The following is a 17,114-nucleotide window of genomic DNA, read 5'->3' on the forward strand; positions in this document are numbered from 1 at the left end:
TTTGCTAGAGTCTAGTAATCAACTTTTCAAGGCCCTGAACTAGATCAGTGTCTCAGGGCAGACTCAGGTTATAGATTAGTAAGAATACCAGAGTATCAGTTCTCCTCCCAGACAGGAATACTCATGTCAAATGAATGAGTATTTAGTAGGATAGCTGCACCAGGGAAAGATTGCGTTAGGAAGAATGTCTGGTAAGTATGGACTTGGAGAAGTCCTAGTTGGATATCCTTAAACTGGTTATCTTTAATGTTTTGACATTGCTATGGGACTGAGATAATTGAGTGTGCATGACACAGACATTACTGATAAAATTTCACTGTCTGGAACTCTTGAGGGATCTATATAGAATGTCCCACTGATGGTATCACTTCTTTTTCTTCTCCTAGAAAGAGGGTCACTCTGTCACCCAGGCTGGAGTACAGTGGTGTGGTTCTAACTCCAACCTCAAACATCTGGGCTCAAGCAATCCTTTCACCTCAGCCTCCCAAGTAACTAGGACTACAGGCGTGTGCTACCACACCTGGCTAATTTTGTTGTTTTTTTTTGTTTGTTTTTGTTTTTGTTTTTTTTTGAGATTGGGGTCTTCCTGTATTGCCCAGGCTGGTTTTGAACTTCTGGCCTCAAGCAGTCTTCCCACATTGGCATCCCACAGTGCTGGGATTATAGGCATGACCCACTATGCTCAGCCAATATCACATTATTTATACTGGGTACCACACAGTCACATCTCTCCTGAGACACCTTAGATAGGACTTTTAAAAAGAAACAGCTTGAATAGTAATTTGATTGCAGATTTAAGGGCAAGACGTAGGGATAATTACATTGATCAGACTTCTTTATTTGGAGGAATGCCTCCCTCATATACCATATGCCTACTATATAATAAAAATTAAACTTTAAGCACTGTTAGTTAGGTAGAAGAGTGAGAACATGTGCTGTTCCGCAAGCATTGAATTGTAACAATAGAGGTGAAGTGTCACCTACCAGGTAAGATTATTAGAGACTCAGTGCCCAAAGTTTTTATTGGGGGCTGGTCACATATACTCCCTTTGCCTAGCATGAATCAAAATTCCAGACCCTCAGAAGGCAGGTTTCAGCCTAAATTACATTATTTGCACAGTAGTTTAGGTACACTAAACTGTCATTACCAGATAGGGACTGATGGGAAGACTCCTGAAATCCAAGTTCCAAACTTCAACCTTACAAAGACGACTTTCTGAGGAAAACTGTGTCCTTTTCTGTACAATACCGTGTTTTACATTGAGTTTGGAGTCTGCCTGGATGGGCTTTTGGTTATCTTTCCTATTGGAACTTTTGGTTTTTTGAGTAACTTCTGTTAGTAGAAAGGAGAAAGCATCCTGCATTAACATCTTAGATTGGCCCGATGCAGTGGCTCATGCCTGCAATCCCAGCACTTTGGGAGGCTAAGGTGGGCAGATTACCTGAGGTCAGGAGTTTGAAACCAACGTGGCGAAACCCCATCTCTATAAGATTACAAAAATTAGCTGGGAATGGTGGCGGGCGCCTGTAATCCCAACTATTTGGGAGGCTAAAGCAGGAGAATCTCTTGAACCTGGGAGGTGGAGGTTGCAGTGCTCCGAGATCATGCCACTGCACTTCAGCCTGGGCAATAGAGGAAGACTCCAGCCCCTTCCTAACACCTCCCCCGCCAGAATCTTAGATTTTGTTTTTGCAATCTCTGCCTTCTGGGTTCCAGAGATTCTCCTATCTCAGCCTCCTGAGTAGCTGGGACTATAGGCATGTGCCACCATACCTGGCTAATTTTTATATTTTTAGTAGAGATGGGGTTTTGCCATGTTGGCCCGGCTGGTCTTGAACTCCTGACCTCAAGTGATCTGCCTGCCTTGGCCTCCCAAAGTGCTGGCATTACAGGTGTGAGCCACCACCCCTGACCCGGATCTTAGATTTTGAAAAGACTTCAGTAGGTAAAATACTGTGGATGAAGAAGAGTACTATGTGGGTATACTAGGTTTGTCAAATGGATCTAAACATGATTCTCTTGGATTTTATTCACTCATTTATTAATTGTACTTGCTATGTGCAAGGCACCAAACCACTTCAGGAAGAAGTATAAATGATCTATAGCAAAGTGTGGTTTCTGCCATTAAAGATCTTGGTCTACAGATACAGTAATAAAATAAGCTCTTTTGTCAAGAATCCAAATCTAGCTAAATGCTTCTTTTCTATAATTTTGTTTTCTACCAAATGTGGCTACTCCATTGTTTGCTTCGTACATTTTTGAATAACCCTTTATGAACCAGTTTTCCTGTGGCATCTTCTTTATCATTACTCTCAATAAATATTTATTGAGGCATTAGTGACCCTCAAGGATTGAGGAAAAGGAAAGTAGGTTTGTTAGATAAACTTCTGGACCAAGCATGGTGGCTCGTGCCTGTAATCCTAGCACTTTGGGAGGCCAAGGCAGGAGGATCATTTGAGCTCAGGAGTTCAAGTCCAGCCTGATGAGACCTTGAGTCTATAAAAGTTAAAAATTAAAACTTCTGAAAAGGTGACCGGGGAACTCTAAGCCTGAGCACCTCAAAAACCAGTGTGCCACAGGGTGACAGATAGCTGCAGCCCAAAGTGCTAATCTGCTTTACAGGCTTCAGGTACATTTAACCTTTTCTTGCCACAGAGAGAAATATTTGTCACCATGAGATTGGTTACCTACTTTTATTGAACACTTATGGAGTGATTTTTTTTTTCTTCCTAAGTTGCTGTTGGACTGTGGTTTGGGAAATGGCAGCACTTCTGAGAGTGGCACAGAGTCTGTTGTGGCTCAGCACAGGATACTCATCTTCTGTCAGCTGAAGAGCATGCTTGATATAGTAGAGCATGATCTCCTCAAACCTCACTTGCCCTCTGTCACTTACTTGAGATTAGATGGCAGCATACCTCCTGGTCAGAGGCATTCCATTGTTTCCCGGTAAGTGGTTTCTAAGACTCTTATTTATAAATAAATCTATTATTACTTACATAGAAGTTTGCCCTATGAAATATTTTCATTGGCTAAATATCTGCAAATGGTTTGTGTGATTCACCCCAAATAACCCTCTTTTAAAATATAGAACTACAGAAATATAATCGAATAGATTATTTGTTCAGTAAATGAAAAGGTATGACTGTAATAGGAATGCACTCTGAAGAGCATGAAAGAAATTTAAGGCATAAACCAACAGTAGAGATGACTCCTTTCCCCCTTACGTTTTTGGGAGAATTAGGGTAAGAGGAACCAAACAAGTGGCTTAGCTAAAATCTGCATCCTAATCCCCGTTTCTGTGCTGATAACAAGTTGGAATCTAGCCCAGCTAGGAAGGAGAACTGGTGCTGCAGTGTTTACATGTGGTCTGCAGCCTCTACTTTTAAAATCTCAGGGGTTGCTTTCTTTTAAGTGCATATTCCTAGGTTCTGCTTAGTCCCAAAGATGATGACTTCAAGAGTAGGCATTTTTGTTGTTGTTGAGACAGAGTCTTGCTCTCTGGTCCAGGCTGGAGTGCAATGGTACAGTCTTGGCTCACTGCAACCTCCGCCTCCTGGGTTCAAGCGATTCTCCTGCCCCAGCCTCCTGAGTAGCTGGGATTACAGGCGCCCTCCACCATGTCTGGGTAATTTTTGTATTTTTAGTAGAGATGGGGTTTCACCATGTTGGCCAGGCTGGTCTCAAACTCCCAAACTCATGATCTGGCCATCTCGACCTTGCAAAGTGCTGGGATTACAGGCGTGAGCCACTGCACCCAGCTGAAGAGTAGGCTTTTTAAACAAGCATCGCGGCTGGGTGCGGTGGCTCACGCCTTTAATCCCAGCACTTTGTGAGGCTGAGGCGGGAAGATTACTTGAGGTCAGGAGTTCAAGACCAGCTTGGCCAACGTGGTGAAACACTGTCTCTACTAAAATACAAAAATTAGCTGGATGTGATGGTACATGCCTGCAATCCCAATTATTCTGGAGCCTGAGGCAGGAGAATGACTTAAACCCAGGAGGCAGAGGTTGCAGTGAGCCAAAATCATGCCACTGTACTCCAGCCTGGGCAACAGAGTGAGACTCCATCTCAAAAAGGAAAAAAAAAAAAAAGTATCCCTAAGAGATCATTAGGCATAATAAAGTTAGAGACCCAGGAAGGGGCTTTGAAGGCCTACATACCCACACTCAGGTTTGACTCCTTACTGTGCTGTTTAAGCAGTGTTCTCTTGAGCCTGTTTATCATTCACACAGCCTCCGTCTAAAATAGGGATATTGGTAATACCCTTATAGAGCTATTCTAACAATAAAATAAAATAATGCATATAAAGTACAAAGCCCATTGCTTGACTTGTAGTAGGGTAATACATCATAGCTTGGTAGCTGCTATTTTTAATGTTAGGTTTTTCTTTTTCCTACAAGTTACCAGATGTCCTTTGTCGGTGTCTTCTAGGACTAGTACAGTAGTAGCAACCCTAATACTCTCATTTTCTGTCTTCCCTGAATGAAAGTGTGGCTTGTTCTCACATTTATCTCTGTCTCCATACTTTAAAGGTTCATAGTTTGGTTTTATCTTAAGTATAATTAGCATTTAGTTATATTTTTGCAAGTTAGTCCTTACCTGATGTTACTAAATTCAATGCAGTTTGCCTTATTTTGTGCTTATGAAATTCCTGACTTGCTTGGGAATGCTCTTTTTTTACTAAAAACATTATGCATATTGAGAGGATATTTTCCTCAGGTGATCATAGAAGATCCCCATCGTGGATTTTTAAAGCAGTGTTTTCATTTGTGCTCTTTAATTTTTATTTAACAGTTTTTGTTACAGGACTTATAAGGAATGGACTAATTTTATTTTTGTTATCTATACTTTTAGGTTTAATAATGACCCATCTATAGATGTTCTGTTACTTACCACTCATGTTGGTGGCCTGGGACTTAATTTGACAGGCGCTGACACGGTAGTATTTGTGGAGCATGACTGGAATCCTATGCGAGATCTACAAGCCATGGACCGGGCCCATCGCATTGGGCAGGTAAAAGTCCATTTTACCTCACAGATGTTAACCTGTGCACTGGAAAAATACTCCCCCAAAAAGACAGGAAACCTTGGTGCAGACTGTGCTCTGGTGTTAACAAGTGTTATCACCTTGGACAGATCACTTATCTCTTCTGTGGTGCCACTTCCTCATGCATTAAATGAGGTGCTAGCACTAAGAAAACCTGGATCACTGTCCTTCCCTAATACTCTGTGATTTGCTGCACACATTTTGAGCTCTTGCAGCCAGACAAAACAAAAATCCAACCCTAATTAGGTAGTAGAAAATAACAAGTCTACAAGCCCTCTGACTTGATGGAAGCTTAAAGCTTAATATATGTTACAGTTGGCTTAACTGTTTTTCTTATCCAGAAACGGGTGGTTAATGTATACCGACTGATAACCAGAGGAACATTGGAAGAAAAAATAATGGGGTTGCAGAAATTCAAGATGAACATAGCGAATACCGTTATTAGCCAAGAGAATTCTAGTTTGCAGAGCATGGGGACTGAGCAGCTTCTTGATCTGTTTACTCTTGATAAGGTAAAGAACTTACACAATTTGTCATATCTGTGACTGCTAAGTTGAAAGTATTAAAGGAGCAGCAAAATGGATTCACTTTAGTATCCATGAGATCACCCTTGGAGGGAATTTTTGGTGCCTGGGATAAACTCTGCAGCATACTAGGGGATGTGTGAAGTTTTAAATTTTTTAATTGATGTCTTCATTATCTTGCCTCAGGGTTTCTTTCCTTAGTCCTTTTCTGCTAAAGCACAGCTTATCCTTGGAGTCAGTAAGACTCATGGTTCTTGGCTTTGCCTCCTGTTAACCGTTTACCTTAGGCAGATTATCTCCTCTGAGCTTCTATACCTATTTTACTACATGGTTGTGAGGTAAAATAATATATATATAAGCAGTCAGAAAGGATACCTAGTTTAGATTCTCAATAAATAGTAGCCATTGTTATTATTGCAGATGATGGAACTAATGTATCAGATAACAATCTGTAATCAAAAGGATGCACCACTTGGAAGTATTAGTGAATCTAATATTGTAAAAACCAATATAGTTGGATTTAAAGTCCTATGTAGATTCAGAAAATCCATAATTTATGTATAAATTATGGTATGAAATAGCCATTTATGATGAAATTAAAACTAGCTGTAATAACAGACATGTACTTTCAAGAGGAAATCATTCTGCCATACTCTGTATATGTTAAACCACATTTGAATTTTGTCTAATTTGGGGTGCTACATTTTAAATGGTAACAAATTAAGTCCCTGGTGGCCAGAATGGAGGCAGGTTCTTCAATCATGTCATATTGAAAGTTGAGATACTGAAAGTAAAGATGAAGCTGGAAGAATGAGACATGTTTAACATAGAAAAAAGAAGGCTCAAAGAAACATACATAGTTGTCTTCAAATAGCTTCTATTCTGTTTGAAGGAATATTCTTATGGGTGACTTTCAGTGAGCAGAACTGGGATCAGAGGGATGGTTTAGGGAAATGGCCTATTGCCATAAAGGCCACTATTTAGACAGTTGTCAGAATTTCAAAACAGACTATATTAGAACATTTTAATATCAGTGTTAGATTTCCTTAACCTGATCTTTATATGTTATGTAAGAGAATATTCTTGTTCTTAGGAATACATGCTGATTCAAGGGGTAAAAGGACATGATGTCTACAACTTTCTCTCAAATTGTTAAGGGAAAAAACTGATAACTTTATTTCTGACATCCATATATACATACACACATATATATAGGGAGAGAAAATGATAAAGCAAACAAATTCTTAGTTATGTTCTTATAATTCTTCCATAATTTTGAGTTTCTTTCCAAATAAACTAAGAACAAATAAATATGTTTGGAGAGCATGAATTTCCCCATCACTTGAAGTGTTCAACTCTGTTGAATAATTGTAGTAGTAGAAACAAGTGTGATTTTAAAGGAAAATGTAATTTCTGAAGTTAACCTCTCATTTTATTTTTTTTGCCAATTTTAAGGATGGCAAAGCAGAAAAAGCTGACACCTCCACTTCTGGGAAAGCAAGTATGAAATCAATTCTTGAAAACCTGAGTGATCTTTGGGATCAAGAGCAGTATGATTCAGAGTACAGCCTGGAAAATTTTATGCATTCTCTCAAGTAACTATCAAATATTATAAATGCAATTGCTGCTAGTTCAGTTACATTTCTGCTGATATTCAGCAAATTTCTAAGTTTATGGTGAACTTTTAACTCAATGTGTAAATAGATCTAGAGAATATTCAGCATAATGCTGGCTCTTGTTTCACTGGGGGGAACAAGTTATTCTCCAATATTTGCACTGTATTAAATTTAAATGTTAATGTGAAATGGTTTAAATTTTACATGCTGAAAAGCTGCAGAGCAGAGGAACCAAACCAGGTTTATTTGTGCTACCAGGAGGTGTTCTTACTGGGAATGAGCCTCCCATCTTTAGTCACTTTGTACAGGATAATATCCATGAGTACTTTAGTGTTTATGTATGTTTTTTCTTTTAAATAGAACTTGTTTTTATAATTGATTTAAAATAGGGCTTTTTTTCTATAAAAGCCTTAATGAGCCATAATTTTAAAAATATAAGAATAATGACTATGATATTGGTCAGTCTTAGAACATGAAAATGTCAAGACAATGAATTTAATCGGGCCCTTGGTAGAAACCTTTATATATTTAATGCAGATGCATAGTGTTTTTCAAATCTTTAACATCATTTTTTCAACTTTTAAGATATAATATCAACTATTCTAACTACAAGTAATGGTATATTTAAGGCTACCATAACATCCTATTTAGAGGGTGTTGTTTTTTTTTTAATTTATCTAATGGCTACGATATAGCCAGATTCAAAGAACATATGTACTCAATAGGTTTCAATCATATATATAATATATTTTTTGTAACTTTGAACATATACAGTTTTCCAGTAGATTTTACACTGTTTAGAATTCCAACACTTACGGTGGAAAGACTGTTTATTGGAGTAATGCATGACTGAAGCATAAAAGGGAGAGAAAATTTCTTTACATACACAAACATACATGAACATGCATATCTATATGCGTAGATGTACCTATCCTGCAACCAAAAAGGTGCCTCATATTGGCACTAAAATCATGTAGTTATACTGGGCAGCAATAATAATTGGGCATAAGGCTGATTACTCAATGGTGAGGGTAGGTATATGTAGATAGATGTGCATGTATGTGTTTGTATATATAATTTTGTAAGTTTCATGCATAAATTAATACATGCCTGTGTGCATACATGTATGGGATATATTTGTATATATATGTACAGGTAATAAACATCCCCAAGGTTTGTGGCTGGCCATACACATAGGCATCAGTTAACAACCATCAGACCTCAGCTGTACAATAACAGGTGTTTTGTTTAAAATCATTAAAATTATACCGTTCTGCAGCATTTAGACATTTGTCACATTTCATTAGCTTTGACGAACATACTGTAACATTAAACCTAGCATTCCACAAGAGAATAAATATAAGATTGAAACTGTAAAATATATGCAACTGTGTGTTATTTTAGGAAATGGTCACTAGAAAGAACAAAAGATTATTCAGGTATACAGGTTTTTTTTTCCATTGTTTAGGATTTTAACTCAAGACTTTATGTAGAAGAACATTTCAGTATGAGTTGAATGTTTTTTATTAACTATTTATTTGCTAGTTACATAAACCAGCTCTTTAACATAGCTCATAGTAATTGATATTTTCTAAGAATAAGTACAGAGCAATATATCATTAAAGGGCTATGAAGGAGAAAAAATTCACACAATAAATATTAGTACTTTTTCCCCAATTTGAAATGTCAAATAGAACTAGAAGTCAGATATTTAGGCTGTTTAAACATTGTAAGAGTTGAATCAAAAAGTGTGTATTTCTAGAAGGATGGCTATGAAAATGATGAGTGGTTGCTTCTGAATGGGAAACAGGAGTCAGGGCTGACAGGAAAACTTAGATTGGCTATAACATTTCTAAAATAATTTTTTGAGTTGTGAAATAGTAAATCACACATTCCAACTTTTCCATAGAAAGGAAAACACATACACCGGTAAGAACTAAGTATTCTCAATTAAGTGACCTGGTCACTGTAGGGTATCTTAAGAATAATGGAGAGATGTGGAGAATTGAACTGAGTAATGAATGATATTAAAGAACTGCTGTAATTTTTTGGATGTGATGATTGATTTGGTAGTTGTTTTCTTTTTCACTGTATGGGTATGGGAAATAAAACAAGCATGACAGAATGTTAACTATTTTAAACTGGGAATTGGGTTCATGGATATCCATTGTACTATTTCCCTCGGTTTTTGTTTGATAGGAAAATCACAAATCGTTAAAAATAGATTCAGAGATTGTTAGTCTCTTAATTTGGGTTTTTCATAGGAAAATCTTAACATTTCGGGGCCTGGATATAATTTCTGTTCATATATGCTTATTGTATATGCTTATTCTATAACCATTTCTCCAAAAAATATTCTAGTGAAAGGGTAAAAGTCTTTGGTGTTGGGACTGATTGAACTGGTATAGCCTTATTCCTTCTGGATGGTTTATATGAACTTATTCAAAGTAAACATTCCACTGAAGCTGTTTGAGAATGTGATCACTTAGAGACAAAAGTGGAACTTGAACATAATAGAAATTATAGAAAAGTAACAAGTATTCCATCACACATCTGTTCTAAATGTTTAATCCTAATAGAATCTTCTACCTCCTGCAGACCACCCATGCAGGCACCAGTGGAGTCTAAAATGAAATTGGGCTGGGCATGATGGCTTATCCCTATGGGAGGCCAAGGCAGAAGAATCACTTGAGCCTGGGAGTTCAAGACTAACCTGGGCAACATAGCAAGATCCTGTCTCTACAAAAAATAAAAAAAATTAGCCAGGCACAGTGGCATGCTTTTTTAGTCCCAGCTACTCAGGAAGCTGAGGCAAGTTTGAGGTCACAGTGAGCTATGACTCCACCACCTCATTCTAGCTGGGTCACAGAACAAGACCCTGTCTCAAAAAAATAAATATTAAATAATGTGAAATTTATTGTAGGAACACCTGTTATTAAATGCCAGACTCCTCAATGTGAATCAATAAAACAGAGTTATATCAATTAATAGAAAATGTTTCCTATTTATACATTTTTTTTTTTTAACTTTTGTTTTTTTTGAGACAAGAGTTTTGCTCTTCTCACCCAGGCTGGAGTGCAGTGGCACCATCTCAGCTCACTGTGACCTCCACCTCCTGGGTTCAAGCAGTTCTGCCTCAGCCTCCCGAGTAGCTGGGACTACAGGTGCCCACCACCCTGCCCAGCTGATTTTTGTATTTTTAGTAGAGAGAGAGTTTTGCCATGTTGGCCAGCCTGGTCTCGAACTCCTGACCTCGGATGTTCGAGGCCTGCATAGGCCTCCTAAAGTGCTGCGATTACAGGCGAGAGCTACTGTGCCTGGCCTATACACAGCACTTTCAGCCTCCATCTCTAAGGAGATACAAAGTGCCTCCTGCTTCAAGAAAGGGTTCCTATGAGTCTATAGTAAATCCACTCAAACCAGTGAAGTTCTGTTAAATATAGGGGCTGAGATCCTAATTTCCATATAGAGACAAGACACTTAGTCCCTTCCATAAATCTGCAGAGAGATCACATATTCAAGTAGGACTAGATCTGTGAGCACATGCACAAAGCTAGCTATATGAGATCAGAATCCCAGGCCTTCACCACAGGTTTACTGTAAGGTCTGGGTTTATGCCAAGTGTTTTATACTGTAAGAACAAAAAGTTAAGAAAATAAAATCAATCCTGGCACCGCAGCAGAAACAAATATAAAAATTGCCCTTTAGGGAGACTTTCAAATAGGGTGCCATAGGATTATCATAGAAGGAAAGATAAAGCCTACATACATACCATCTACAGGAGGAAAAGACAGCAGCTACAAGTAGAATTCTTTAAGAAGTACAAATAATCAAGTATCATAAAACAGATATGAAAATAAGGAAAATACTATGAAAGATTAGACATTTGGAAACCAATAAATGAGAAATAGTTCCCAATGCATTTTACACAAAGTTGAAGAGAGAATTTGTGAAGTGGAATGCTGAACAAGTGAATCTTGTTAGGAGGTCCAGAAGGAAAGGAAGATCATGGGAGCAGACAAGTCACCCTTATGACTATTTTTTTATACACCCCTGCATCTAATCCATCAACAGTTTCTGCTATCACTAGCTACAAAATGTTTCAAATCTCTTCACCTGTCTTCATCTCCACCTGCTCCTACTGTAGTTCCCACCCCCACCTTGCCTCTGCTAGACTGCTGTCTTGGTGGTCTTCCTGCTTGCCAGACAGATCCTTCAGTATCTTCCTGTCATCTTCAGACCAAATCATAATTCCTTACTATAAGCCCTACAAGTTGTAGCCCCTGCCCATCCCTCTGACTTAGTCTCTTGTCATTTCCCACTATATTTACCTCCAGTCAGGCCAGTATGTCCTCCTTGCTATTCCTCAACAAAAAACCACATTTCCATCTTAGTTTTGGTTCTGGTACAGCTGGGTAAATGGTATCATGGGAGAGACTGTGAAGAGTAAATTGGGGGTGGATGGAGATGGAAAGTAGGAAGTCAAGAATTCTGTTTTGTTCATGTTAAATTTGAGGTGCCTGTTAGATGTACCTAAGTCAGGATATAGAGTAGGCAGGCAGATGCAGGAGTCTGGAGCTCAAAGGAAAGGTCAAGACTAGAGATATAAATTTAGAAGACAGTATTTTCAGGCATGGGACTACATGAAAGCTCATGGGGTTTACTTACATAATGGAATACTACAGAGCAGTAAGAAGTCAATGAGTAATAAAACATTGTTGAATCTCAAAACAGCAGTGAGTTTTTTTTTTTTTTTTTTTTTTTTTTTTTTTTTGAGGCGGAGTTTCGCTTGTTACCCAGGCTGGAGTGCAATGGCACGTTCTCGGCTCACCGCAACCTCTGCCTCCTGGGTTCAGGCAATTCTCCTGCCTCAGCCTCCTGAGTAGCTGGGATTACAGGCACAGCTAATGTTTTGTATTTTTAGTAGAGATGGGGCTTCACCATGTTGACCAGGATGGTCTCGATCTCTTGACCTTGTGATCCACCCGCCTCAGCCTCCCAAAGTGCTGGGATTACAGGCTTGAGCCACTGTGCCCAGCTAGCAGTGATTTTTTTTTAAAAGTATACTTTTGAGTCCATTTAGATAAAGATCAAAAACAAAACATTGTTTATGGATATACAAAAACAATGACATATATTTTACATTTAAGAATAAAAAATTGTCAGTCATATGAACATTTACTGATTGTTTCCTACTATGTACTAGACACAGTGGGAGAAGCTCAAAGACCAGTGAAGGAGGATACTGCAGCCACTAGTTGGCACTGTTAAATTAATTTCAGAAAAAATAGCCTTCAGGCAGAAAGTATTACTTGGAGTAAAGAGGGTATCTCCTGAAGATAACATATTCAGGCCCAGATGCAGTGGCTCACATCTGTAAATTCCAGCACTTTGGGAGGCCAAGGCAGGTTGATCACCTGAGGTCAGGAGTTTGAGACCTGCCTGGCCAAACGATGAAACCCCATCTCTATTAAAAATACAAAAAAATTAGTAACGGTGGGGCACACCTGTAGTCTCAGCCACTTGAGAGGCTGAGGGTGTAGAATCTCTTGAACCCAGGAGGTAGAGGCTGCAGTGAGCCAAGATCACGCCACTGCACTTCAGCCTGGGTGACAGAGTGAGACTCAGTCTCGAAAACAACAACAAAAACATCCATCCAAAAATTAAATAAATAACAAATTCGGTTAACCAGGAGAATAGAGCAATTCTAAATTGATATACACTTCAAAAACATGAAGCAAACATGGACAAAACTACAAACAGAAACAGAGAAGTCCAAGGTTATAGTGGGATTTTTTTTTTTTTTTTGAGACAATCTCACTTTGTCGCCAGGCGCTAGGCTGGAGTGCAGTGGCACAATCTTGGCTCACTGCAACCTCCGCCTCCTGGGTTCAAGCAATTCTTCCGCCTCAGCCTACCAAGTAGCTGGGACTACAGGCGCACACCACCACGCCCAGCTAATTTTTGTATTTTTAGTAGAGACGGGGTTTCACCATGTTGGCCAGGATGGTCTCGATCTCTGGACCTTGTTATCTGCCCGCTTCGGCCTCCCAAAGTGCTGGGATTACAGGCTTGAGCCACCGCACCCGGCATCCCCCGTTTTAAGAAAGATTATAGGCATGCGCCACCACGCCCAGCTAATTTTTTGTATATAGTAGAGACAGGGTTTACCATGTTGGTCAGGCTGGTCTCAAACTCCTGACTTCAGGTGATCCGCCCACCTCAGCCTCCGAAAGTGCTGGGATTACAGGTGTGAGCCATTGTGCCCAGTGGAGAGATACTTAACAACTTCAGGATACATTCTACATTCTTTAGAAGCTCATTTGGAACATGGACCGAAAGTGACCGTTATGCTGAGCCATAACTTCTGGCAAATATCAAGACATTGAAATCATACATATTGTCCTCTTTCTCCACTCCTATTCGACAATACATCTGAGATCCTAGCCAGTACAGTAACACAGTAAAAATATGAAGACAATACAGATTAGAAAGAATGAAGGCTTTCTTTACTCACAAACAACATGACTATGGAAAATCCCCAAACAGCTTCTAGAATTAAGTGATTTAGCAAGCAATAAAATCCAGGAAATAGATACAAGTTTTATAAAATATGTAAAAGATTTGCTGAAAACTATAAAACAGATAAAAACACCTTCAAAAATAGATGTACCATATTCATGGTACACTTAGAAGTGATTAATTTTATTTGTTTACTTAAAAAATAAAGAGAGATGGAGAAAAACTAACAAAAATCAAAGGAAAGCTGGGGTAGCTAAAGGAATTCACAACAAGAAAATTATTAGTGATAAAGAGGGATATTAAAAGGGACCAATTCTCCATGAAAACAAGTTTTAATGTGTATACACTGAACAATAGAGCATCCAAATACGTGAGGTAAAAACTGACAGAACTGCAAGGAGAAATAGACAAATCTGCTACTACAGTTAGAGGCTTCACACATCTCAATCGACAGATCCAACAATAGTCAACAGAAGAGTAAACATAATTCTCAAGCTGACATGGAACATTGACCAAGGTAGACCCTATTTTGGGCCATCACACCCCAATAAACTTAAGTATGCTGTTAGACTACAATGGGATTAAACTACAGATCAACTAACAAAGATAGCTGGATCATCTCCAAATATTTGGGGATCTAACCCATGGGTCAAAGAAGAAATCTCAAGAGAAATTAAAAAATATTTTGAAGACAGTGAAAATACAACTTGATGGGATGCAGTAAAAGCTCTTCAGAGAAATTTATAGCAATGAATGTAGTTAGTAATGACACATCTAAAACCTAAGCTTCCACTTTAGGAAATTACAGAAAAAAGCATAATATAAAACTAATGCAAAAAGAGAAAAATAAAAATAAGAGCAAAAAAAATCAATGACATTGAAAATAGGAAAAAGAAGCATTTAATGAAACCAAAAGCTGGTTATTTGAAAACATCAGTAAACAATAAATATCTAACCAGGCTAACAAAGAAAAAAGAGAAGACATTGCAGAGAGGCCATCCCTACTGAGAACACAGCATTAAAAAGATAAGAAAGGGATATGATTAACAACTCTGTGCCCACAAGTTTGATAACAGATGAGTGCCTTGAAAAGCATAATCTACTAAAACTGCCACAAGGAGAACTAGACAATCTGAACAGGCCCATATCTACTAAAGAAATTGAATCAATAATTTTCCAAAATAGAAAGCTGCAGACCTAGATGTTTTTACTGCTGAATCCTACCAAACACCTAAAGAAGAAATCATAGCAATTCTCCAGTCTCTTCCAGTAGATGCAGAAGAAATTCTCCCTGCTCACTGTATGAGGACAGCATTACAGAAGCATCTCTCTCACCACCAATTCATGGTTGCTTGCTTCCCGCCTCCCCCCACCCCACCCCTCCCCCCGCCCCCGAGACAGAGGTTTGCTCTGTCACCCAAACTGGAGTGCAGTGACACAATCTTGGCTCACTGCAACCTCTGCCTCCCAGGTTCAAGGGACTCTCCTGCCTCAGCCTCCTGAGTAGCTGGGATTACAGGTGCGTGCCATATGCCTGGCTAATTTTTGTATTTTGTATTTTTTTTTTTTTTTTTTTTTTTTTTGAGACGGAGTTTCGCTCTTGTTACCCAGGCTGGAGTGCAATGGTGCGATCTCGGCTCACCGCAACCTCCGCCTCCTGGGTTCAGGCAATTCTCCTGCCTCAGCCTCCTGAGTAGCTGGGATTACAGGCACACGCCACCATGCCCAGCTAATTTTTTGTATTTTTAGTAGAGACAGGGTTTCACCATGTTCACCAGGATGGTCTCGATCTCTTGACCTCGTGATCCACCCGCCTCGGCCTCCCAAAGTGCTGGGATTACAGGCTTGAGCCACCAGACCCGGCTGTATTTTGTATTTTTAATTTTTGTAGTAACAGGGTTTCACCATGTCAGGCCAGGCCGGTCTCAAACTCCTGACCTCAGGTGACCTGCTGCCTTGGCCACCCAAAGTACTGGGATTACAGGCATGAGCCACCACCTGGCCTCCTCTTGTTAGCTGTGGTCAGCTGTGGTCTGACAGTATTAAATAGAAAGTTGCAGAAATAAACAATTTGTAAGTTTAAGCACCATCCTGGGTAACATCATGAAATCTCATGCCATCCTGCTCCATTTTGCTGGGGTGTGAACAATCCTTCTGTCTAGCATATTCACCCCGTACATACTACCACCCATGGTCGCTGATACTGTCTGCTCCTGACATCTGGTCATTAACATCCTTGCAGCTTGATGATCCAGGATCACATGAAGCAGATGATCCCCCTGTGTTAATATCATCAGGCTAACAGTGGCCTAATCACAATGCCCACATCATTCACCTCACTTCCCCTCCTCTCATAGGCATTTTATCATCGCGTTATCACAAGAAGGATGGGTATGGCAAAATAAGGTTTAAAGGGAGACCACATTCACATAACATTATAATATATAGTTGTTCTATTTTATCAGTAGTTATTGTTAAGCTCTTACTGTATCTAATTAAATTTTAAACATTATCATAGGCATCTATGTGTAGGAGAAAACATAGTATATATAGGGTTCAGTTATATGTAGTTTCAGGCATCCCCTGGGGGTCTGGAAACATATCCACCAGCAATAAGAGGGGGGACTGCTGTGGACTACTATACTCTAATACAAAACCAGATAAAGACATTACAAGAAAGAAAAACTATGGACCAGTATCTCTCATGAACATAAATGCAAAAATCCTCACTGTAGAACTTCTAGAAGATAACATACAAGAAAATCTAGATGACTGAGGATTTAGTGATGACTTTTTAGGTAGAACACCAAAGACACCATCTATGAAAGAAAAAACCTGTTAAGTGAAAGATGCTAGAGTGGGAATAGTGGCTCACACCTGTAACCCCAGCACTTTGAGAGGCCAAGGCAGGCAGATCATTGGAAGTCAGGGGTTCAAGACCAACCTGACCAACGTGGCAAAACCCCATGTCTACAAAAAATTAAAAAATTAGCCAAGCATGGTGGTGCATGCCTGTGGTCGCAGCTACTTGGGGTCTGAGGCAGGAGAATCCCTTGAGCCTGGGCAGCAGATGTTGCAGTGAGCCAAGATCGCACCACTACACTCCAGCCTGGGTGACAGAGCAAGACTTCGTCCCCCCCGGGCAAAAAACAAACAAACAAACAAAAAAAGCAGCTGTCACAAACTGGGGAAAATATCTGTAAAATACGTAAACGACTTGTATCCAAATTTTACAAAATAAATAAAACCCTCTTAAGACCCAACTAAAGAAAACTGTTAACCCAATTTAAAAAGTGGCAGCAGGTCTGAACAGACACCTCACCCAATAAGATACACAGATGGCAAATAAGCACATGAAAAGAGGCTGTATATCATATATCATTAGGGAATTGCAAATTAAAACC

At 39.2% G+C, this 17,114-nt stretch overlaps 1 protein-coding gene across 2 annotated transcripts in view; it reads left to right on the forward strand.

Moving 5' to 3' along the window:
* Nucleotides 1-9,246, forward strand: part of BTAF1 (B-TFIID TATA-box binding protein associated factor 1) — a 102,986-nt gene extending 93,740 nt beyond the window's left edge. For both annotated transcript variants that reach the window (XM_003922395.2, XM_074382573.1), the window contains 4 exons: nucleotides 2,736-2,947; nucleotides 4,856-5,015; nucleotides 5,390-5,560; nucleotides 7,028-9,246. In XM_003922395.2, coding sequence (XP_003922444.1) covers nucleotides 2,736-2,947; nucleotides 4,856-5,015; nucleotides 5,390-5,560; nucleotides 7,028-7,171 — 687 coding nt within the window. In that variant the 3' untranslated portion in view covers nucleotides 7,172-9,246. The remainder of the gene's footprint in view (nucleotides 1-2,735; nucleotides 2,948-4,855; nucleotides 5,016-5,389; nucleotides 5,561-7,027) is intronic.
* The last annotated feature ends 7,868 nt before the right edge of the window (nucleotides 9,247-17,114 follow it).

The sequence above is a fragment of the Saimiri boliviensis genome, chromosome 12 (assembly GCF_048565385.1).
Source record: "Saimiri boliviensis isolate mSaiBol1 chromosome 12, mSaiBol1.pri, whole genome shotgun sequence".
NCBI classification, from domain to species: Eukaryota; Metazoa; Chordata; class Mammalia; order Primates; family Cebidae; genus Saimiri; species Saimiri boliviensis.